We start from the raw sequence: 26,032 nt of genomic DNA on the forward strand, positions 1-26,032 counted from the left end.
TGGGCAACAGGTACAGCAAGTTGGTGGCATGTTGTCCAAGCTGCTTTCTTGCACTGGAGCAGTGTGGACATCAGTACGTAGGGAACCACAGGGAGGGACCAGGCAGGGTGGAAATTCTCTGGCCAACCAGGGACAGAGGTGTTTGGCAGAGCACTATTTTTACATTAGTTTGTAAGCACTATTACTGTTTCTATACAGAGCACAAAGGAGAGCCAGGAACCGCTCACTACCAGCCAGGAGACTGCAAAAAAATGGAACCAGCTCATCCTCCAAACTTTATGCAGAGTAAAGGAGACCACGGTATCATGCCCACAGCCTGAAGTACAGCCATAGGATATTTATATCTCAGGACTGTAAGGCTGAGACACATAACTACAGCCTCTGTTGTGTTGAAGCTCTGCCGACAGCACTCCATTTCTGCACCTGACAGAATCCAGCAGCTCCTGTCAGGCACAAGCCTGCTGTTCAGAAACCTGCTGAGGACTAGGAGTGACCACCAGCTGCATTAATGGCTTCGGGAACAAATGGTAGGGACCTACTGCCATCTGCACACCCATTGAAGCTTCTTGCATAAGTTAATGACATAAGCTGAGCGAAATTTGTCATGACTTAAATAGTCGAAGGACAAAGAAAATATTGTCAACACTATTTAATACATAGAAAACGTCTACAATCATGTAAGAAGATACTACATATGATATCAGGTTATGACATTTTATTATTAGTTGACACTTAGTGATATTGTCTCAGGAAAGAAAAAAACACCTCCAGGCTATGTGAAAAGCAATCACGGAGCAGAAAGGCTGATACCTTGTGTCAGATTAACCAAATCCATCCCACAGTTAAACACAAACAGAAACAAAACAAGCTTAACTACCCACTTAGAAATCATGCAAAGCTTCCTCCTTTGCAGTATGTGCCATATCCATGGCAAAACAACCCTGCACTTTTCCCCAGAGAATACTTCCACTGGTTCAGAACAAAGAATCAGAGCACACCAGCTCTCACAGATTCAAAAGAAAGGAAAAAACAGGTTTTAAATAGAAAACACTAAAAATGTTGAGCTTAGCATAACAATACCATCGCTCCTGTATTATTCTGTAAATTTGCATTTAAACAAGTTAAATACTGCAGGATATTTCTCTGCAGTTTCTAAATAAAATTATAAATAAATTTTTCAGTTATTTTGAATTGTAGATAATATTTTGATTTGGGGTTGGTTTTATTTAAGTGAAAAAATACCTATGCATGCTTTATCTTGTTTAAGATTATAATCACCAGCCTACTGTGACTTTGAATTAATCAGAATTTTTTTTATTTTTCTTTCTTTCTGCTCTGGGGGTGGTGTGGAATCCAAATTTGATAAGGGACATAGAAGAAACTTGTACCTGTTCCTGCTATGCTCTGTGATGGTCTTCACAGTGGTATGTCTCCTTAAATGAACAGCGTAGCATAAGTAATAGGAAGCATAACAAATTTAGGTCTACTGTCATTATTAGGATAGCAATCTATGCCAGAATGATTAACAACACTTCTCTGTTACACAGTATTCTTCTCTTAGCTGTGGTATCATCTTCCTTTCTGCCTCCCAGCTGCACTGGAGGTGACATTATCCTTATTCTTATGTGTTACTTCACCTTTTACCCTGTCACAAAAGTACCACCATAATTTCTGTTTCAGAAAGTGTGAGGCTGCTTGCTGGGGTGGGACTTACTGCACCTCCCAGACAATAAAGCCACTGCAATCCCTGAATTTTCACAAGCACTACCCATAACTACAAATGAGGTTCTTGCCTTTGAGTTCTACTTTCGTAAACCAGGAACCATCAGAAGTTTTAGCCACTGTGATTAGGACTATACTGCATGCAAGACCGGAGATTTTGAAAGCTGCATTAAAAAGCTTAATTGCCAGAAAGTGCACAGATTACCCTATTTAATCAGACTTGTGAAAACAGGGTTGTGTTCTGTTATCAAAGTCATGACAAAGGAGTCCAACATAGCCCTTTGTTAGCTCTGCACCAACTTACAAATTAGTCTGTTTCACAGGCATCCTGTTGTGCAGCTTCCAGTTTGATTTTTCATTCATATTGTGAAGTTGTTCACTGTGCCCTTGAGAACAGTAAAGTCAGGGAGACCTGGCATTTCCTATCAAGGCCCACATGCCTTAATAACTATTATTTCGCTTATCCAACACTTCAGAGCTTTCAGGTTTGATTTTAATTAGAGGAGCTGCGACATTTTTAGTATCTTTTAAGCAACTTCCTTACTTCACAATCATCATACCCTGATTACAGAAGACTAGGAGAACAGGAACTGTGCAATGCTGTTTTAAGTTAGCTGCATTAGGAAGAGCCACAGTTTTGTCCTGTGGATTTTTTTTTACAAACTACTTCAAAGCTGTGCTTACCAAGAGTTAAGCTTTGAATTTTTTATTTATTTTAGATTTCTTTGTCAGAATTATGTACAAATTCATATGTGCACAACAATGCAGCATTTACCACATTACTTCTGAGTCATCACTGAGCAAATGTCAAGAAATCTTCCTAAAAAAACAGAGTTACATTTTCTGTTAAAAGCTTGCAGGGTGTATGTGTGAGATAACAGAATTGATTTAATGCCTTTTGGTGCTATCAGGACAGAAAAAGCACCTTTAATGGTCTCTCTGCACCTGAACCACCCCCGCCCTCTGTAAATCAATAGTTGGTTCCTCAACTCTACGTCACATCAGACTTGGGAGAAATTGATGAATTTTTCCATTTAGGTTTTGAACTAAAAATTCAAATTTCTTTCTAAACTACTTCCCACTACTAGAGGCAAACAGCCCATGACAGTCAAATAAATAATTTCACTAAGCTTGAGGTATACATTTTTCATTTCTGGGCACCCTTACTAAAAGCAGATGACAAATCACAGTCTTTCATGGAGCTATTGTGGTTATGCCAGTGCTCTTATTCATGCTGCCCTGTGGTTAAGAGACTTGACAAGATATATGTCATAGAAATAGGCAGAGAGGAGCTTCAAATTATCATCTCCTGCCAGGATTTCAAATAGTGTTTTTTGTCTGCCTCAATAATACACAAAAACAATATGGGAAAAACTCAAGGAGTGCCCAAGTCACTGGGATTGGAAACCAAGATGTCTCAAAACTGTCCAAGTGGTGAGACTTCTTAATAAATATAATGTCATAGAGCATAAAGCCTTTCACCAAAGAAGTTTTGTCAAGGGTATGGTTTCATAACCATCTCTAGCAGATTTAAATTATTTTAATGGGTTCAAAGTCTGTGCTGTTGGGTATTTGCTCATTACCTGCCATGTGGTACCTCTAACATACATGGGCTCAAGTGGATCATTAAACTGAATAGAAGAGACAAAGAGTATAGGCAGGTCAGTTCACAGTTATGACACAGTGTGGTAGTACTGAATCGAAGGCAAAGCACCTTGACTTCTGTCCTTTGCCTGGGGCCTCTGTAAGTGCTCTCAGCACCCAAGTCCCACGTTTGCCCTTGAGACACAGCTATATTTTGCAGGGAAAAACTGCCTGTTGGAAACCCAGGACCAGTCAGTAGGAGGAAAGGAACACGATCTCGTTTGGTTTAAAATCTGATTTTGCATTTGTGAGCCGAGAAGAGATAAAAAGCAGTGCTGGGAACATGAATTGACCATTTTATGTGAACAGCACAGGCGAAGAGCCAGAAGGCAGAAGAGAAAAATTAATACAAATGTTGGTCTGTTGAGTTCTCCCATAATCTGTGATTGCTTTTGTCCTATCACTGTGATGGCTTTTGCCAACCAAATTCACTCAAAGATTCTTAGAAAAATTATTGATAACCAGACCTGTGACTCCAGCCTCTGAAAGGGCCCAGAGGATACATAATGTCTTTTACACAGGCTCTAATGTGACATGTCAGAGTGAGAGGCAGATTATGAGTAGCGTGACAGGCCTTTCTCTTTGGCACTCACTGAGCCTGTCAAACAAGGTTGAGTGCTAAGTCTCTGAGAAAATTGACACTTAAACGAGAGACCACGTACACCTGCCTATGGAAAGAGCCTTCAGAGCAGTCCTGAGCCAGTTAGGTTCCCGTTCCTTCCCTAAAAGTGCCAGATGCCCTGCAGGAACAGAAGCATCCTTATCTCTGGGCATAGCTTGCCAGCTTCTTACTTGATATTCTCCCACTACATGTTCAAAGTGAAGTCCTGAAGCACCCCCTACCTCTCTCTACTTCGGATCCACATCTAAAGCATATGGCAGGGCAGAATTACCCTAAACCACTTACCGAGCACTCAGTCTGAATAACAGAAGAGTGGACATTTATGCAGAAGCAGACCAATGCTTTTCCATTTGTTTCTGTTTGCAGATCACCCTTCCCTAGCAAATGTCATGAAGGAGGAAGAGTCACTTTAACCATGCATGGAAATTCAGCAACAGCACATTATTTTCCTTTGGAACAACCTGTAAGAAACATAACATACACCCTTACCCCACTTCCCCACTGAAAACCATTTTTGGGGGGATGGGATGTCCACCTTTCAAACACCTGTAGAGAGGTGAGTACACAGCCTCCGTTCCTCCTCTGGAATCTGTCTTCTTTCTCAAGACAAGAGAGAAAGGCAAATGAAGAGCAGAAGCACACATCAGACCGAGAGACTGCTTCAAGAGAACATACAGGTTATTGCCTATTTTATTGAAAGTTAGGAGTGAAAGCTGGCTCTCTGTAATAGCACGGACAGAATTGCAACGGCTGCAAGACCACACATAGGAGGCATTGTTGGTGTACTTCTTGACTTACAAAGCACCATCCATCTTTTAAGAGTTAACTAAAACAAGCATGCTTCTGTTACACAGCATCAGACTGACAGGGCACTGTGTTAAGCCAAGGAACTGTTCTCTCAGATTTCCAGAAGGCTCTGTGTCATGTTTAAGGCTTTGTGGAGATCCAAGCATGACTCAAAAACATGTTTCCCTGTTTCTGCTTTAAATCTTCTCATTCATCTCTCCTATCAGAGCTGACCAGAAGCAAAAACACTGCAGACAAGAGTTGCAGTAGTAGCAATGAGGTATGGATGGAGACTGTATCAGAAGAGTTGTTCTCCTAAAACTTGCAGCCTCACTTCCAGATCAAAGTGTGCTAAATTTAAGCCACAGATTTCAATTCCTACCTTGAGCTAAAACCCCATGCTATATGAGAATAACTCAAAGTGGACAGGGGCCGAAAAGTCTTCCTTCTCATTCAACAGATTAACTGCAGAAAGTGGAGGTGCAGTCCTTACCCAATTGAAGGCAGTTTACTAGCTTCTTCCCTTCTAAACAAACCTAATAGTCACTGCAAATTATGGTGCATGGAAATCTGTGATTATGATACCAGAAGACAGGAGGTGAGAAAACATTCTAGCCCGATATGCAGCTGGACCAAGCACACAGACATTGAAGCTGATCCTCTGCTTCTCTGCAACACTGTTTTTCCACTTTTGCCTTTGCAGGCCAGGTTTACAGTTTAAATTGGTGTGTTCTGCCTATGGCATCTTAGCCACTCATTAAACAGGGGAAAGAAATGCTTTCAGCACCACCCACAAGTCAACAACCAGTGATTCAACAGAAACCTCGGAATGTTGGAGAACAGTTGAGGAGTTTTCAAGAGAGGTACACTGGGATGCCTCTATCTCCAAAACAACTTGGCAGCAGCTGGAATAAACTTTCAATCAGGCATGCAAGTCCTGATTAAAAAACACCTAGAAGCCCCATTGTGATTTCTGCACTATTCAAGGGGAAGTTTATCAGTTGCTTCTCCCACATCAGGCATTTACTTGGATTATCTTTGTGTTTTGATCTCTGGCTGAAGAATCCCTCCTCTAATTTAGAGTTCAACAAAGGAGAATATATTTCCCTACAAATAAGCATGACAGAAATAATCCAGCAGCTGTAAAATTACTAGTGAGATCCTACAGAACTACATGGTGCCGGTTTCAAAAGTAAGATCAGCCCTTTTATGACGCTAAATTTCTAATGAGCTGCTGGGAGGCCTAGCTTGGGACCAAAAGCACAAAAGCACAGTGCTCAGTATAGGCTGATGGTATTGTGAAGATCATGTCAACAGTTCCAGGAAAGGATGGGGAATCTGAGTGTGGTGGCCTGGAGCTGAAAGGCTACCTTCTTCCTCCCTTCGTTGTAACCAAGGAAAAGAAATTCCTCTATGAAGTCTCCCACTCAAATAAATAACCTGATCCTGTGCTCACCAGCAGGAGTAGACATAGAGACAAGGTTGTGTTGAAAGCGAAAGGAGAGAACCCTGAAAAAAAATAGCCCATGGAAACGATGAAAGGGCGAATGTTTCCCTGCTTCTCTCCCAGCAGCAGCCAGTCTGTCTTCCCCAAACTCTCACATGGTCAAAGGAAGGCCACAGCCTTCCTCCTGCATCAGCAAGAGGACCGTCCTGGCCTGGAGCCTCCAAGAGGGCGCTTTGCACTGGTGTCTGCTAAGACTAAGTTAGCTCTACTCATGACTGCCTCAAAGCTGGCCAACAAGGAAGGAAAGAGAACTCCCAAGATCCTTAGGAAGGCCATATGAATTTCCAGTCACTAGAAATAGGGCATGCAAACCATCCTTTCTTTTCCCAGCTTAGCCATAAGCAGTAAGCATCTAAGGGAAACGAAGACACACAGCAGGCAAAGGCTACAGAACTAGGACAAGCAAAGCACACTTTAAACTTTACCACCTTGTCCTATGCATGAACTCAGATCTGGCCTTATATGAGCCCTTCTTTCAGGCATGAGGTGACTAACTCTCTCTGACAATCTTAAATCCCAGGCTGATGAAACTGAAAGCAATGCCAGAACAGATGCAGAGCTTCATGGTGAGGCCAGCACAAAGTCACAGCTTGCTCTAAGGAAGCAGTAGCATTTCAAAGGCTGAGCCTGCCTCTGATGACTTTCATAGGAAAAGAATGATACCTCCATTAGCTGAGTCATGAAGGCGTCAGGCTGCATTCTTAAGCAGGCATAATTCCACTGGTCTCATTAATTCCTGGTTAGTTATATGATCGTTCAAGACTCAGATAACAAACTGCCAATAGAAGAGACATAATGTAGCTATTCCCTGATTTTAAGCAGTAATGGGAGCTCTTTGACTGCAGCAAAAATGGAATAGACCTTTAAATCCTGTTTGGTGACCTGCATAGTCCTTGAATCAGCTTGACTTAAAAAAGAATCAACAATGGTACAAGCCCTCCCCCTTGCATCTGATTTATAAGCAAGGAAAAAAGTTCCATGAAAAAAATGCTGTAGCTGTACTTATTAGAGGCAGTGGTATTAATAAAATTACTCTCACAACATTGTCTGCATTTTGAGGCTGACACAAGTAGCATGATCCAGAAAGATTCAAAGGACAGAGCCATCTACTTTTAAAGATAAGATGAACCAAAAGATTTGGAGTGGCTGTGTTGGAAGAAATCTCAGAGCCCCTCCAGCCACTTAGCCAAATTTTATACCATCCTGACTAAGTTTTTTTTCCATCAAGGAAATAATATTTTATTCCCCAAAGCAGCAGAGCTGCTCTGCTTCCTGATGTTATCCCTTGCTGTGATTGAGCCAAAAAATGATTCCATGTAGCCTTAGTTCTAGTGGCTAAAGAAATTCCAAGGGGGCAGGTGTGGGCACGGCAACCACCTCTAGAGACCAGTGACAGTGGGATCATGGGTCATAAAGACTCTGGGATGGCCTCCATTTCTACGTCCTTAACTTCTGTCTGTCATGATCTGCTTGTCTGTGGAGGTGTCCAGGTTTTCAGGAAGAGAAAAAAAACCATTTATAAAAGGGGTAGACTATATCCCTAAGCCTCCAGCTCAGGAAATTGATTCCCTACTCAAACACTGCATGATTTTAGGTAAGCCACTCAATTTCTCCACCCTTAAATCACGCACAGTAATGTTAAGTAAAAATTAATAATAACCACATTGTTAATTAAATTATATAATTAATATAGTATTTACTATATTGTACATGATAGAATCTATCTAATTAATGTGTAAAATATCTAATATAAATAATTAAACTAAACACTAGTCATTAAAAATTACATTTTGGAGATTTCTTGAGAAAAAGCCTTTCCCCCTGTGTAGCTTGGTCGTGCCAGCTGATGTGAACAAGATCATCATTCAGTCACACTTACAATCACAAAGAGGCATCAAAAAGGCAGAAACAGTGCTAAATGGTATTTCAGAGGTAAATGCATAGTTGCAGTAGTACTGGAAATAAACTTGTAAAAGTTGAGATCCATATTTTGTGTCTCTTCAAGTACATGAGCCAAATGTGTGGAGTTCCAATGAGTCACATCAAGGACGGCTTGAGACACTATTCAGATACCTTCCCTAGTTAAATTGCAGCACTAATAACTGTATGTCATCTGCTTGGGTTTATTTTGCACCCAATCCTGAGTGGGAGGACCCTCTCAGCAACGCGCGTAGGTTTTGCCAGTTAGGTCAGTAAAACAAAATTTAAGTGAGGATTTCATCTGAACGACAGTACAGGACACCCCAGTCAGTGAAAAACGGCTGTATTTCAAGAGACATTTCAGTAACTTCAGAAGCATCACCCAGTGGGATCTCGTTAGCAAGTATCCAAAGTGACATCTACTGGTATAGATTTGGACTAGCGTGAAACATAGAAACCAAGTTAGAGCAAGGCAGAGCTACACAAAGAAGCAGACTAATGAGCCCCAAAGGAACTAGTGGGGGACTCAGCACCTTCTGGCTTCTGCTAAATAATGGAACCTCTAACTATTATGGAAGCACATTGCCAGTTTACTTCCAAGCTCCAATGGTTTGCTGAAGGTGCCTTCCTTTTATGAATAAAAAAAAAAAAAAAAAAAGGCCTAAAGTTACAGAGCAGGAAGGAATGCACGCAGCTTTTCTCATTAGGGAAGTTCTGTTAGTTTAATTAGTTCCATTCAGACCACCCAGAGAATTGTGTAGATATAGGTGGTTGGATTCACATAGGCCAAGACATGTTGCATATCCTGGGATTTCTAAGGGAATATAAAGACAAAACTACTAAATTATGTAGGAACAGAGTCTCTACAATCACTCTGAAGATGAGCACCTTTAATAACGGCCTTGGAGGTCCTCACCAGGAACATCAATCCCTGTTCTGTGCTAAAAAGCACATCTGGGAAGGCATCATTCTCTCTCAACCTGTAAGAGAGACTGCTGAACTTAGACATACCCAGATAACTTTATTAACCTTTCACTTTCTGGTTGTGCTTCCTCTTACTGAAGGAGACCAGTTTGTTCACCCTTTCACGAAAGATAGTAACTGCCTTCCACACAAGGGGACTTTGGAGATACAAAGCAGAAAATTAAATCTCGTCTGGAATTTACAAAGGTTGAAAGTGGTAGGGAAGTGGGTGACTTAGTAAAATTGCAAAGGGCTGTAGTTTGGGGAGAAGTTTGATGCTAAAGATCTGTACTCTAAGGTATGGAGAAAACTGATAACAGAAACTCAAGAATCTGGCTGAGAGGCAACACAGGCCAGTCAGGACATCCTCACATACAACTGGTAGGGGGACAAGTTCTGGCAGAAGGTCAAAAGTCTAGTCCAGGTCAAATCAGTTTATCCCCTTGGAACCCTTCAAATACCAATATGAAATGGGGTTACAATGTCCTTCAATCACCCTGCAGATGTGTTTCTTTCTTTTGAATCTGCCTGGGCTTCCTGCATCTTCTACCATCTTCAATAACAAATGAATCAAACGTGGCCAGAACATCACAGGATGTTGCCCTTGCAAACTTCCTCACCCAGAACAGCCCACGATTTAATTGCTGCAAAGAGTGCAATTCTTTTCAATTTTCATCATTGGTGCCATTACGACTGTTCCCACTCATCCCACTCACCCATTCCACTTCATGGAAGGCACAATGTAATCCCTGTCTTGCAAATCATCACACTGGTCATGTCATAGCCAAGCCTTTTTCTTTCTCATAGCTAGAGGGCCTGTGACCCAGTTGTAAACATTTCTGTCTATACTGCAAATAGAATCTGCACTGAACTAAACTAAGCAGAATATATTTTCTTTGGTTTTTTACCTTGAATTATAAAAATCTACTGTAGAAGCAGAAGAGTCCAGTTAATGACACCTCTCCATCTGTACAGTATATATAGATTTCTGAAAATCTATTTTAAGGTTCCCACACTGAACCACATCTTCATTAGATCACAACTGCTGGACAAAAACTCACATCACTGGTTTAATATCAATTATTTAAATTGGAAGAGATCAGACAGAATCTTTGTGTTCACTGAGACATGAATTTTATCTTTTGAATTAGAGAACATGATTCATTGCTGAGGAAAACATTTTCTTTGTGATCTTTCACATTGTGGCGTGCAAATAATACAATTTCAGTACTTTTTTCAGCTGTCGATAGTCTCCAATGAAAAGTGTACTATATATTTCTTCCTCGTGAGGAAAAACTGCACCATCAAAATTGCATTTTAAGGCAGTGAAATTTCAATCCATTGTACAGGGATTTTTAAAGCCCTTGGCAATATCTGCACCTGAAGGTATACAAGAATGAAACAAGAATGTTTAGCTAACAGTGGGAAGCTATTCTATAGCAACAAAGTTTTACCAAACCTAAGCTTGCACTCCTGAGCTTGGAGTTTAGTTTCAAAGGTCCGATATTGCTGAGGAACAGAGCCAATTCACATTTTGCTATCTCTCCTGCCCTACGACAGGATTTTAACGGCTATGCACCAGTTACATAAGGAAATATGCAAATGAAATATTAAAATGAAATAATTATATTATGTTGCATGCTGATTATCTCACATAAGAATCTAGGGCTGCAGCTATAAATCCTGACTGCATTTTGGTCTGAGTGATTTAGTTCTAAAAGTAAGTTCAGCAATCAGATTTTAAAAAAAAAAAGGCTCATTATGAGAACGTTTTCCCACTGGAGAAGATAAAGACATTAGCTTAGGACTGCTCCCGTTGCCAGCAACCCAAATGTTCTTACTTTCTTAGAAGCAAATTCCTATACCATCCACCTTAAGGCATGGAAGACCAGAAAATTACAAGTCTTAAATATCCACAAAGAACTGAATATTTTTCATGGTTTTCTGGGACACAGTGTACTGTGTTCAGCTCTGGGGACTCCGACATGAGAAGGACATTGACCTGTTGGAGCGAGTCCAGAGGAGGGTCACAAGGATGAAATGAGTGCTGAAGCACCTGTCCTACAAAAACAGGCTGAGAGGTTTGGGGTTCTTCAGCCTGGAGAAGAGAAGGCTCCAGGGAGACTCAGAGCAGCCTTCCTGTACCTAAAGGGGCTACAAAATATTTATAAGGGCCTAGACGGACAGGACAACGGGGAATGTCTTTAAAGGGAAAGAGAGCAGGTTTAGATTAGATATAAGGTAGAAATTCTTTATTGTGAGGGTGTTGAGGCACTGGAGCAGGCTGCCCATAGAAGGTGTGGATGCCACATCCTTGGCAGTATTCAGGTCCAGACTGGATGGGGCTTTGAGCAATCTGATCTAGCAGAAGGTGTCCCTGTCCATGGCAGGGGCAGTTGGGACTGGATGATCTTTAAGGCCCCTTCCAATCCAAACCATTCTATGATTCTATGGACAATTCCAAATACTGCAGAGAATCTTACTGCCTAATCACTGAGAGCATTTAATGGCACAATAAGAAAAATAGGAAGAATTAGTGGCTCGCATCCAGAGACAGAAGGATGTACACTTAAACAGAACAAGGACTGCACATTCTCCTGCTGTGTGATATGCTGCCTGCAGGAACAAACACTAAACCCAGATTTCACCATTCCCTATTGCATGCAAAAGGACAAGAAGTCCTGGGTATTTCTTACTGTGTCACTGAGGATCACTGATGCAATAAGTTGCTAACGTTCTCCTGCCATCAAAGCTTTATTCACATAATGACCCTTCTGCTTTTATACCTTGGAAACACAAAACACTAAACAAAACTCTATTCTCCACCCTGATAAATCTCAGAGGAACACATGCTTGGGATAAATTCAACTATGTTAGTAAATGCATAAAAATAATAGCAACAGAGAATTAAACTCCCAAATGAGGAAATTCATTATATTACCCTCAGAATTTCAACACTACATAGTATATGAGCTTGAAAACACACACTGTAAGGCATGACAGAGATGAAATACTAAGCATCTGCTTATTAAGAGAACAGTTGACTATGTCTTCTGCAATGGAGAGCTGAGGTTCCTAGAAGCATAAACATATAATCATGCACTGTGCCACAATCTTTACACAGCACCCAACAAAGTCAATTACAACTGAAGAGGCAACCTTAATTCTTCCAGCATTAGAATTTTCCATTTGACACCTTTCCATGCTTTTCATGCAGATTTCATGCTTCAGTTGAAGGATGGGAATTTCTGTCAATATAACTAATTTTCTGCTTCATATAGAACATGAATCCTTAATAATATAAGTACAAAAATCCTTATTAATATAACTAATTTTCTGCTTTGTAGCACATAAACCAAAACCATGTGCTGTATAGCACATGACCAGCACATAAGGCTGGACAAAGACATGATGGGCCAGAGATATTTCCCCCTTTTACTCTGAGAACTGAACCACTGAAGAAGCTCATGCTCCATGTCAAGCATGGACTAAATTCAAACCTAAATTCTGTCTTGAAGTCAAGACATTTGGACAGAGGACCAAGCTTACATCATTTTTGGTTTAAACCCATCATTGTGAGGATAGCCCAGACCTTTTGCTACTTTTCAGCATGGGTTCAGCAATGCTGACTGCCTAAACATGTGTGAGGTTTTCAGGAAGCCAGCCTACAGACACTGTCTCATTAACAGCCAAGACAGGTAGACTGTTAATAACAAAGCATGGACTACGGTTTCCTCGGGACTAGGTTCTGCAACAGTGGTGGAAATAATTAATTATGTAAATAACTAAGTACAGATTATTACCTGAAGAAAATAATTAGCTGAGGTATGCAGGTGTGCACAGACACAAACAAGCTCATCTGTTTATAGAAGGCCATATTCCACCCAAGAGCTGTGGAAACAAGAGCTGCTGCAGCATGGCAAGCTGACAGTACTTGGTATTAGCAAGGTAACAGGGATATTAGCTATCCAGAGCCTCACCTACCAGACACAGGGGCACTGAAGGCCTCTTGGTACTCTTGCCTGTGTTGGTCAAGTGAGGCATCTCTTCCCAGGGACAGCTATAATAGGGCCCAGAAGATCTGTGAGGCATTGATGTTAAGACCAAGAACAAATCAGATCAGAAGGCAAGCTGCATATACATCTCTTGGGGTAGGAGGAAGCTGGAGTGTACCCCAGTTACATTCTTTACATTCTTTCAGTCCATTTTCACTATCAGGTGCCGGACTACACTGGGTAGAAGCTTAGACAACTGTTAGTCCAGTTATTTCTAAATGTCATGTCCAAATATCATTCTTAAAAATTAATTTCCAAATGAGAGTGCAGCATATTTTTTACTGAAAAAAAAAATCTGATTTCTGCATAATTTATACTGTTCTTTCCCTAAGTCATTTCTGTGCCCAGCTGCCATGCTGAGCTAAGGGCATCTGCATCTCAATTTAAAAGACTGGATTTAAAACCAGAAGTTAACACAAGCTTAATGTAACACAAGCAAATGGCATTTGTCATTATTCCTTTCAAGCTTGCCATAGCTCCCACATTTCCTGAAGCCCTAAACAAGAGAGTGCATTCATCACATTTGTCGGAAAGCCAAGGCAAAAAGTCAAAAACAACAAACATCATCAGTCTGTTCCTTCTGTCAGCCTCACCTAGAACATCATTAACTAATTGATGAAAACGTGATTTCATGGCTTGCTTCCCCAACATCCTGCAGCTGCACTACAGGACTAACTTTGTGACTGTGGGTTCATGACCTAGGATACGCACTTTCAAACCTGTATTCTGTGTAAATAATCTGTTCCTACTCATTCACTCAACTTAATTGATCATTTCTCACTCTGTCTTGTGAGAAATGAGGAAATATCATCATGGAGCTGTCTAAAACTTCAAGTGTTCTGGATTTAATCCATACCTGTTAAAAACAACTTGCGTATGTATACATACTAGACAAAACTTCTGTTTCAGTTTTCTCCTTTTATACATTTTTGCTTTCACTGGAGTTGGCAAAGAAATTAAGGTAATTTCTAAATAATCAAGTAATGGAGGAAATAATCCAGCTATTTCTTTGATTCTTTCAACATTTGTTTTGTATTTCCAGCCACCAATTGACAGTACTTGAAGACAGAGCCTTGGATATAATCAAATCCATCTCTTTGTCAGGATGAAGTAATGTCTCTTTCATGAATTCTCAAACATAAAAAAAAAAAAAAAGAAGAAAAAGAAAAATGCAGTTCCTTTCTACAACCTTATTCATCTTTTCTGATTCTGCAGAAAACACCTTCATTTTTCAAATGTATGCTACCTGGATCACTCAAAGGAGAAAGAAAACCATAGGAAACCAAGCCCCTCTGTTTTGACAGTCCTGGTGTTCTGCCCAAAGCAGGACTTTCTGATGCTAATCTCAAAGGTAGCCCACCACACCATTAGAAAAGCTGCAGTCCAGAGCCTTGACTGAGGCCAGATAATGCTCCTCCAAGTATTCTTGGTCTCTCTCTCTGCAGACCCAACTCCTTGCCATATTGCTCAAGGATTCAATGCATTTCCAAGAGACTTTGCCACCCAGTACTCAGCCAATTTGGCAAAGTCTAGATAGCTGCCAGTATCACAGGGAAATACCCACTGGCTGGATGCTTGACTCAAGCTCAGGCTACATCCTACTCATGAATGTGATCACCTTGAAATTATAACAGAGGGCATCTCAGACTTTTTAAATGCATTTACAGCAGTTTGCCCAGCAGCAAGAAAAATGCAACCCCCATCTACCTCTGGGAGCACTTCAATGGTCTGGCAGAAGAGATAGTGACCAGTGGAAACAGGGCATTAGCTCATTTGCCTGCAACTCAGAAATTCATTACTTTTTCTTTCACCCTCATGACGTATGTAATTGCTTAGAAACAGTTCCACCTATAACATATATTAAACATATTATGCACACATTTATATGCTTATATTAGTATACTAAACTCTCTAGATATATATTGATTAAATACATTACTGCTGGGGTTTTTCAGCCTGGAGAAGAGAAGGCTCTGGGGAGACCTCATTGCAAACTTTGGTACCTTAAGGGGACTTATAAAAAGAGAGGACAGGAAATTTTTATACAGGCACGTAGTGACAGGACAAGGGCAATGGTTTTAAACTGAAAGAGAATGGGTTTAGACTAGCTATTAGGAAGAAGCTCTTTCCTCAGAGGTCAGCAAGGCACTGGAACAGGTTGCCCAGAGAAGCTGTGGATGCCCCATCTCTGGAAGTGTTCAAGGTCAGGTCGGATGGTGTCCTGAGCAACCTGATCTAGTGAACGGCACCCCTGCCAATGGCAGAGGGCTTGGAACTAGATGATCTTTAAAATTCCTTCCAACCCAAACCATTCTATGGTTCTCTGATTATAAAACAACAAATTTTGACCAGGTAGAGCTTCTGCATCTGGCTGTCTTGTAACTAGCACCCTCCTTCAAATAATCATATGAATACCTTTCTCTGGCAGAGTCACAGGTAGACAATTACCTCCAAGTCCTTTCTTTTCTTAGAAGCATAATCCCAAATTCCTTATGTGCAGAACTATTCTCAGTAACTCTTTCCAAAGTTCACTATGCCACCAGAGAAATTCATCCCTACTCGGGTTTCCATCCTTAATCATGAGGATTGGGTTGGAAGTTTGGCCCAGTGCAGGCATAAGGAATAGTGCACAAGATTAGAAAGTTCAGTGTGGTAAAGTAATTACCTGACTCTATTCAGGTGTTCAGGGAACTAGTCACAAATCATCTGAAAACAGCTGTTCTCCACTGGGCATTGATTTGACCAGCGTGTGCTGAAAGCCAGACACCTACCTTGTCTCGAATCCCTTGTCTCATAACTTCTCTTTCAGCCTCCATCTTGGCATATTTGGCTTTCCTCTCTTCCTCTTGTTGCCTGAGGGCTTCCTGTCGTTCCTCTTCTTTCTTGGCAGCATCTGGGTCTTTCTCCTCATCTCCACCCAGCATCTTACCCATGTCTTTGGTAGCCCCTGGAGAAAGCACAAAAGAAAATAAGCCTTGTTAGAATGCAGTGAAAACCACCATGATGCCAGCTTTCTCCTTCCCCACACTCAGGACCATCTTTCACTCGCTCTGCATCTGGAAAGGTTTCACCTTTCACTGAGGAGGCAGCACACTCCCCCCCCCCGGGGGCAGGAGGTGGGCAAAGCACTCAGCCTGACCAGATGAGTTACCCAGCACTGGCAGGAGAAGCACCGCAGCAAAAGGGAGAGACTACATCTGTAGACTTGCATGATGGCAGCATAGTTGGTTTGCAGTCCTGAGGGGGACAAGCTGCCTACACAATGTTTTCACTTCATCAGTTCAGTCAAGTGGCTGAAGATTGATTTTGAAGGGTCTTTAATGTAATAGGCAGGTAATACCTCCATAATGAAATGACACCAGGGCTAGGAAAGAAATTTGAAATCTTGATTGCAGGGATGAGTAATCACGGCCTTAATGGTTGTCAGGAATTACACACCCCATGGCAAGTAGGACCACACAGCACTAACAAACATTCAGAGTTGTTGACGAATTCTAGGCTCTTACTGTGGATCAGAAAGAAGCAGCATCTCTGCTTGTCTCTTATCTGCCCTTGGACACCATCACCGCTAATGCTTAGTATGTAAGTAAGATCCTGGTTCTGCCTTGTCCTTTTTCTAGCCCTGAATACACATTGGTCCCAAATTTTCAATCCCTGTGTGTTCCTGAGACAGCTTTTTGCTGTTGTACAAAGCCCTTGCACAGCCATTCAAAGAGGTGATTTCCTGCATGCCCTCCTGTCCCTACAGGGTTGCATAAACCCATTCACCCTGTATTTCAGAGACACTTCTATTAGCAAATCACTGTCAATCATTCAGCTGGGCAGGAAAGCAGATGCTGGGGAAAGGGGAAAGCCTGTATTGTGATACTGCATCATCAGAGCACCAGAGGGTTGCAGCAGGATCAAGCCTGGTTACATGGATGAAGTAAAGACACATGTCCTTTAGAAGATGCCTTGTACCTTGCCTGGAGCAGGAAAACACTCTGCATCATTACTAAAATAGTTTCCTTCACCCTGGAAAAATGCTGGAGGTGGCTGGTTAGTTGCTGTCCTTATTTGCTGAGTCAGGACACCTCCAGATTGGCTCACTGCTGGCTGAGACTTAACTGAATTAATCTCAGACAGCCTTGTTGTAACGCACAGTCACAGGCACATACGTGTATCCATATTTATCATCTCTCGTCTTACAAAGGCTTAGGCTGGAAGGAGACACCATCAAAGTCCTTCCAAATAATTGTTTGTTTGCATTATCACAGGTTTTCACAACCCCTTATGTCTCCCCTATAAATTACCTCTTTGGTATGTCAACTCTGTTTGGAGGACTGTGTTTGTTTTTGCTTTCCACATCAGTTCTCGGGATAATGATGCCAAACCCTTGGTCCTTAAAGGCAGAAACATCTGGAACCTGTCAGAATGATTCCTCCTGAATTGCCCCAGTAATCACAGAATCACAGAAATATTCTCAGTTGAAAGGGACCCACAAGGTGATCATCATTCAGTCCAGCTCTTAAGTCAATGGCCCATACAGGGATTGAACCCTTAACTTTAATGTTATTAGCACCAGGCTCTAAACAACTGAGTTATGGCAGTTATCAGATTAACTATTGCCTCTAATAAACACCAAAGAACTTTTTAAGAGGTAAGCAATTCCTTTTTCTCTCCACATTTCTTTTCCAGGTCAGGTGTTTTCCCACAGCTCTAAACTGAAAGCAACCCTGAATCAAAAACAACCCTCCAACCCCCAAAAATGTGATAGAGATATGTCCCCTTTACATCTCCCACAGAGAAGCATGGGGAAACTAAATCTCACAAGATTGGGCTGTTATACACAGGGGGTTTTTTGTTAGGTGAGAAATAATAACAGCAAACATGACTGTCTCCATTCAGCTAGCTGAACCACAAGCCTGTTGACACTTCCACTGTTGGGAAATCTGTCACTAAAAACAGGAAGACACCCAGGGACCCCAAACAAACCCTACCTGGAATACTCATGGTCCCTATCTACTGTCAGTCTTCCTCTACTAAAATTTTGCATCCTTCTTTGCAAGGTAAGAGTAGTACAGGAACTCTTGCATATGGGCAAATTTACTCAGACCATCTGGTAATTTCTTTCCTGTAATGCAAGGAAGGCTAACTGAAACTGCAAGAAAGACAAAATTTCATAGCAAATGCAAAGGAAATGCAGCGTAGTTGGGTCACTTATTCCTACTGCAGGAATCTCTCTAAGCAGCCTTACTGTGTATACATCATTGATCACCAGTGCCACTGGTAATTTCTGGACCCCCTTGAACAGATTTTTTCCACTGATGATCAGTGGAACTGATTTGGGTTCAATAATCTATCAAGTTTATCTCTTTTAACTTCTCTCCACCTAGAGCTTCTCAGACAGTATAATACACTAGTTACTTAGGAAACAGAATTCAGCAGCAGAAAGAGACTATTTTTTCCCTCTAAGCACTAATTCTAGGCTATCATTAAGTTATAATGTCAGCTCAGCTCATCATGTAAGAAACAAAATTGCATAACTTTCTTTTATCTCTTAGGCAAGAAGAAGATTTTAAATACTTTAGCATTGATTTTGCAGTTATTCAGCACACAGGACACTGAGAACAAGAAGAATGCAGTTTCAGGGTCCTCACAGGCTCTCTTAATTCACCTCTGATTTCAAAGTCACTTTGTAAATGTGCAAAATGCCGCACTGTGGTATCACTGTTAACTGATTGTAAAGAAATGTACTATCAGAAGAAAACTGTTACACTATACTTCAACTAAGGTCCCTTTTGTTACTTCTGGTGAAGAAAAGCTTTTTTTCCATCTAATTTGTTCTTCATCCTAAACTTCAGACTTTGTTGTAAACATTGTCTGGATAATAGCTTCTGTTCTTAGCAGCTCAGCACTGAATGCTCGAGATAATTGATCTACATGCAGCTGAGGTGCTGCTGTTACAGGCACAAGCAGAAGGAAAGAGCAGTTGTTCTGTCCTCAAGCCTACTTTTGAAGCTTTCAGGGAAACAGAGGGGAAGGACACACACACTGAATCTGTTCATATGATAAGCCTAGGTCTTTTTGTCTTCTTTCACATCCCAGTCATGACATCTACCTTGACATAAAGAGAAAATAGAGACTGCCACAGTAACCACTAGTCAGTGAGGAGTTTCAATCAACATTATTTTTAACATCTCTAGACAAGGCTACAGGAAGAAACCAGAAATGGCTAAAGCTTCAGGACCACATGTGCTGTCACCGTTCTGGCCACAACAAACAGCCCTGTCCGCAAAGGATAAAAAAACTTCCATAAGGGAAAGCATCCCAGAGGTGGCGTGTTTAGAAGACAAGTGGCATGGCAGTTATTTCAAAGTAATTGTCCTGTCCTTGACCCATATGGGCTAAATAGCTAGACAACCAGGTGTTAAACCAAATACTGTGAGGGCACTCAGATATGATGGGCTGGTTTGGCTGAGGTAGAGTTAATTTTCTTCACAGTGACTAGTAACAGGTTGTATTTTGGATATGTGCTGAACACAGTGTTGATAAAATAATTTTTATTACTGCTGAGCAGTGCCTATACAGAGCCAAGACCTTTTCTGCTTTTCATAGAGACACACTGGCAAGGAGGCTGGGAGTGAATTGGAAACTGGGAGGAGACACAGCTGGGAGAGCTGACCCCAGGTGACCAAAGGGATATTCTAGACCATATGACATCATGCTCAGTATATAAAGTGGGGGGAAGAAAGAGGAAGGTTGGGGAGGATGTTTGGAGTGATGGTATTTGTCTTTCCAAGTAATCATTACACGTGATGGGGCCCTGCTCTCCTGGAGATGGCTGAACACCTGCTGGCCCACGGGAAGCAGTGAATTAATTCCTTGTTTTGCTTTGCTTGAATGTATGGCTTTTGCTTTCCCTATTAAACTGCCTTTATCTCAACCCACACATTTTCTAGCTGCTGGGGGAGTGAGCAAGCAGCTGCGTGGTTGCTGGCTAGGTGTTACAACATACAGTTTCATGTGAGTTTTGCTGGTTTAAGTTGTCACCAGCCATCTGAAAAACAATAATACAGTTTTTCAGGTACATATGGGAGATGTTTCCCAGTGAAATAGCTGAAAAGCAGATCACCTGTCTGGAAAGCAGTTTTACAGTAAAGGCCTTGGTGTCCTGGTGGACAACAGGCTGACCATGAGCCCACAATGCATCCTTGCAACAGAGAGGGTCAAAAGCCTTCTGGGTTGCAGTGGGAGCACTGTTGTCAGAAGGTTGAAGGATTCTTCCCATCTACTCAGCCTTGGTAAGACCAAATTTGGAGTGATGTGCCCAGTTCTGGACTTCAAGATACGAGAGAGATGGACTATTGGAGTGAGACATCAAAGAAGTGAGACAGCCCTGAAGAGGAGACTCAAGGATCTTGGGTATTAGGAGAGGCTGAGAGAGCTGGGACTGCTTAAGCTGGAGAAGAGATGGTTCAGTGGGGGTCTCAGCAGTATGCACAAACACCCAACGAAAGGGAATGAATAAAGAGAGAGTCAGACTCTTCTCACTGGTGCCCAGTGACAGAAAGGATCATAAGTGCAAACTGAAACACAAGGAATACAACTAAAAAATAAGAAAAAGCAAATTGAGTTGAAGAAAGTGTCTGTGGAGTCTCCATCTGTAGAAATATTTAAAACTTCATAGGTCACAGCCCTGAGCAACCTGAGTAACTGAGTTACCTGAGTAACTCTGCTTGAGAATGAGATTGGACTAGACAACCCCTGTAGATGACTGCCAACCTCCTATATCGTGTGGCCCTGTGAGACCTCTCAAGTAAGTGGTTTAAATGGTATCTGAAAGAGACTGAAGTGAATTTTGCAAGGAAAATGGTGAAGAGCACATACTTAAACAGATCCTGCATCTAAACTGAAAAAAAGTAAATTCGTAAACTGCCTGACCTCTGTTGCAGGAGCACCACCAGCTACGACCTAACCCTTCAATAGCTGACTGACATCAATTCAGCTTTCATACAGAAAACATAAACTCACAGAATTATCTTGCAGGAGCAGTGATGATTTTGTTACTTGTTAAAAAAAAATACATCTCCTAAATAGGGCAGGCAAAGTTGCAAAAGTTACAGTATTAGAATTTCTAAGGATGACTTACAGAGAAAAAGATATGAACAACTCAGGCATTCTTAATTAAGCAAGGGATGATGAAAATTTGCACACACTGTTGCTTCAGGTAAGGTAATCAAGTGAAATCAAAAGAATTTCCTTTGCACAAATCTCATTGCAAAAAAACAGCACTCCATACCTGTCTTTCAAAATGTCTGTGTATGGGTATGCACAGATCTCAGAGGATGTTGCAGAAGTTCCCACTCTCAATTACAGGTTTCAGAGGAAGCAGTGAGAGGTTTACCCAAACCAGCCATGCACTGAGGAGATGTCAACTTCCATTTCATGACAAACTAGAAACCACCACTGGGCTAATATTGAGAATGACCCTATGGGTGTGTTTTTTTCCAGGTTGAAGCAGGTACCACATTTTATAATCAATTTCTGAAAGATGTCAAACACTCTTGATGGCCTGTCAGTTCTATCTCATTTATATGCATCAGAGTCAGTGTTCTTATCTCTTACTACGCCACGCACATTTGATTTAGTACAGTTAATATGTCTGAGCTGTGAAATGTTCAATTCATTCATTAGCTTGCAAGCCTTCTCTGCTGTTAAAAAAAAAAAAAAAAAAAAAAGCACACTTCCTAGCTGAAATCATTAACATTCCCTGATGGACCTTCATTCATTCTCTTTCTGCTCTGTGACCTTTCATGAAGCCTAGAAGGAGTATGAACAATTATATTCTGATACGTAGGTGTACTTTATGCCAAATAGCTATTAATATCATAAGATGACATCTTTTCATGTTGAGAACTACAAGATGGTGGTACATGATGAGATGATTGAGACAAATGTATAATACAAATGTGCAAAGACAGAGGCTGGGGGAAGGTTATAAGGCTCTGTCTGACCTGAAGTGGGTAAGGCTTTGCGGCAGAAAGAAACCTAGTTTCAGTTCCACACATAAACACAACTCACGTTCTGTATGAGGTCAGTTTCCCCATCATTCTACAACACTCAAAAATCAGTGAAGCCCTTCTGTCACTGTGTGAAGACACACAGGCCCTTAAGATAAGCTATTACTTCAGTCACTCATAAAAGCAATAATCCCATTGACTGAAAATAGATTGTCCAGAAGTGTAGTGAGTTCACCTGAGCAGGTCTTACTGAAGATGAAACCAGAAAACTGGCTAAATAACAGAATTTTTCTGCAGTATTTCAAACATAATTTATATTACAGCCTTGTTACACAAAGCTTTACTTCAGTGTGCATATGTAATTAAGTAGCACACCTGCAACCACAAATATCTGATGATGCAAAGGTCATGGAAGCAGGGCCAGTGTGTCTGGATCAGCCTGCCCCAAAAACGTGCCTTGAGCTGGGGTCACACCGTCAGACAAACCCAGCTCATCACCCTGCTGGCCCAGATCCCTCCAAAGGCAGAAGTTAGGTTTTCCCTCACACATACTTTATGCAGGCATAAAGTATAAACAGGCATAAACAGGTACCTTGAAGGAGCATTCTCCCTTCTCCATCCCACTCTGATGCCTGTGTCCACTGCAGAAGAGTATCAGGTCATGAGTCCTCAAGATCCTGTAGCTGTGTAAGGAGGGGCCTGGAGGAGGTATCTTTGCCCCTGAGACCAACACACACAGCAGGCAGGTTCCCGAGATTCCTTTCACCTAACTCCTGCCAGTTAAATCCTGCTACAAGGCAGCAGGAGGGAAAAGCAAAAAGCAAAAGCAATCACCAGTCTTCAGCACCCACCACTAAGGGAATATTCCAACAGTTGTGCCCCCACTGGTTACAGGCAGCTTGTACAGGAAGAGAAATCAAAATGATGCAGACGTGATGGGGAGTGATTCTGGTGTATCAGATTGAGCTGCCAGATGAAGAGTGCAAACCTGACTACTCTTTTGGAGAAGTCATTATTACTCCAAGATACCTGGAAGGCCACCAAGTCTTCTACTTGGTGGCCAAAGTGTGTGCAGTCTTTGTTATGAAAACACCCTGGCTTGCCTTCGGACATATTGCATTAGTATGTATCAGATGGACTACACAAAAACAGCTAATCATTCAGTGTGAACTGCTCTTTGAACTGTTATACAAATCTTTTCCCTAAAAAACAAGATGATGCTTTTTATGACTCAGTAATGGATTAAGAGACAGGTCAAGATTAACAGGATTAACAGTGATTCAGAAAACAGAAGGTTCCGCTGCTGCCTCTGCTCCAGAGCTGCTGTATACACCTTTGGGGCGTACTCCCATTCCTCCTTCTCAGTAATTCTGTTGATCTTCGCTTTCTGCATTATAAAGCAGGCACTTTTGAGCCAGATCTACACTGGAAGAGTGCAGTCCCATTTTCAGGGGAACACTCCATGCAACCCCACAAGCAGGAACAACTTGTGTGTAACGTGAATGCAGTTCCTGTTCTGATAAAGAATGACTGGCAAATGCTCGTCTTGTCCTCCTGACCCCTATGACCCAGCAAGGATGCAGCTCTATATAACCTCTACAGAAGTTCCCTTCCTAGTCCATGGAGATCTACTCCAGCTACTCACAGAGCTTGGGATAGGATTCTTCAGGCCAAGTTGAAGAACCTAATTTAAGAGGAGAATTTTCCTCTGGACTTGCTGGCCTGATTATATCAGGTATCTACTGATGGAGAAGAAAACCTAGGTCCTTGTTGACGTGAGCCCAACTGCACTGCAGCACCCTGGCACTAGTCACATGCAGCAGTTCCAACAGAAGAAAAGAACATGAAAGCATATCTGCTTGCCACAGTGTTTATTTGCCTGGAATTTATGATTGTTCCAGTCCCACTTCCCTGCTTCACAGAAATTATTCACTTCAGCACAGAGAGAACAGCTGAATAATAAATTGCTAACTGTTCGAATTTCTGCTGCTCTAACAGATTTCCTAAATTAATCCTGGTGACATATTCCAGACCTTCTCTGGAACATGACAGTCTTCCCCATGGTTTCTGGCTGACAAGGATGACAAGTCTACCCAGAAAGCCCAGAAACATCAGCCTGTCAGACAATCCTGCTGGCTGGAATCTCCCTGTTGTTTTAAAGAAAAGCTAACAGAGACTGGAACAAGACACTACAACAGTAACTTTGGTGACGTGTTTATGATTGTTTCTCAATTGGCAGCAGGCTAAAACCTATCTAAAGACAGCTGTGAGAGCAAAGAAGTCAGGACAACATGACTTCTACCTCTGGTGGGAAGCAAGTCACCTGTATCTGCTGCCTTGGAGGGGCATTAAATGCTGCTCCCTATATGAACTTCTGCCTCAAATTTCTCATCTTATATCTGGGCTGGGAGTGGACTAGGTGACCTTTCAAAGGCCTCTTCCAACAAACTACTCTGTGATTTCTTATCAGATATCTTCAAAACATTATGCTAGCACCAAAGCCAGATTAATTTGTTAAATAGTACTAAAAGTAAGAAAACTTTTTTTTTAATTAAAAAAACAAAAACTAATACCAAACAAAAAACAGAAGCCTAGACATTTTAGCAAGATGTTATGGCTGCCTCAGTTGCTTCCTCAGTGGCTGGGTGGGAGATTGCAAACTGTTCCCCTGGCCCTAGCAGATTTCCTGGAAGGCACGTCTCCTTGAAGGAGTCTAGTTCATTGGCAGGAAGAAATGACACTGCATAAGGGCACTGGGCCTGGTCATAAGCCAGACCATCACTCAAAAAACAACATCCTCATACAGTAAAGTCAAATCTTCAACAATCTTCATGACTCTTTCCTATGCAGTTCAGTTCTTCTGGTGATGTGAACTCTTCATAGCATCAAGAGAAGTTTAAACAGCTGCGATAAAGCTTAACTGGTAAAATTATTTGCCTATCAGAAAAAGGTAGGAACTCCTTAGAAATAATTAGTTCACTTCCACTTATTTTCTTAGTGTACTTCAAGAAATGTGGATGCTTGGTAACAGCAGCATAGTAATAACACTTGTGTTGGGGTGCTTCTTGGTAGCTAAAGTGATTTCAGTGGGATGGTCCTATACCAGACAGAGAAAAATGCTCATTGGAATGTACTTTTACTCAAATTAGGTGCTTGTAAACCTCATCTTACTGAAGACAATCAAGTTGTATGTGAAGAAATGTAGAAATGTTAACATATTTTCTGTCAGTGGCTTGTCATGTTTTCTCGAGCCTGAGGGTCAGTAGGCAGGTTGGGAGTAGAGGAGACAGAGTTTTCATGAGAAGCTATGGAACTTCCATAGTCAAGAAATACCAGTGATTACAGATACACCACACCCAGGAAAAACTCTTTAAATTTGGTTTGCTCTCAGCAGTTTCTTCATACACCCACAGACAGAAACATAACATATACACTCTCACATACACACAAACATTGTATCTGCTAGCCAGACTAGCTCTCTCTCTTCTCTCTGCAGCTTGGATTATTTCAATTCCATGTGGGAGTTCCATCTAGGATGCAGTACTGGTGGAACAGACAAATCTATCTGGAAGAAAAAATTCAGACAGTAAAAGGCAAAGTCTGCCTCCAGGACGTGTGTAACAGAAGATATCAAAAGCCATTACCTTCCCTTAATTTAAAAAAAAAAAAAAAAATACAACCACTTCTGAGATGACTGCTTCTGAAATCATCCATGTCATAACCTCCACAGGCTTATTAACAGGTTTGACATCATATGACATCATTTGAGGATTCTTTGTCAATGCCTGTACAGGTACTGTCTGCACTGTAG

At 41.5% G+C, this 26,032-nt stretch overlaps 1 protein-coding gene across 1 annotated transcript in view; it reads right to left on the reverse strand.

Annotated features, from left to right (window-relative positions):
* Positions 1–26,032, reverse strand: part of CPLX1 (complexin 1) — a 116,461-nt gene that overhangs the window by 26,521 nt on the left and 63,908 nt on the right. Inside the window, exon 3 of the mRNA XM_051777528.1 lies at positions 15,991–16,166. Within this exon, the coding sequence (XP_051633488.1) occupies positions 15,991–16,166 (176 nt within the window). The remainder of the gene's footprint in view (positions 1–15,990; positions 16,167–26,032) is intronic.

Source organism: Manacus candei, unplaced genomic scaffold, assembly GCF_025592945.1.
Source record: "Manacus candei isolate 608988 ecotype Guabito, Panama unplaced genomic scaffold, ASM2559294v1 h1tg000010l, whole genome shotgun sequence".
Lineage (NCBI taxonomy): Eukaryota > Metazoa > Chordata > Aves > Passeriformes > Pipridae > Manacus > Manacus candei.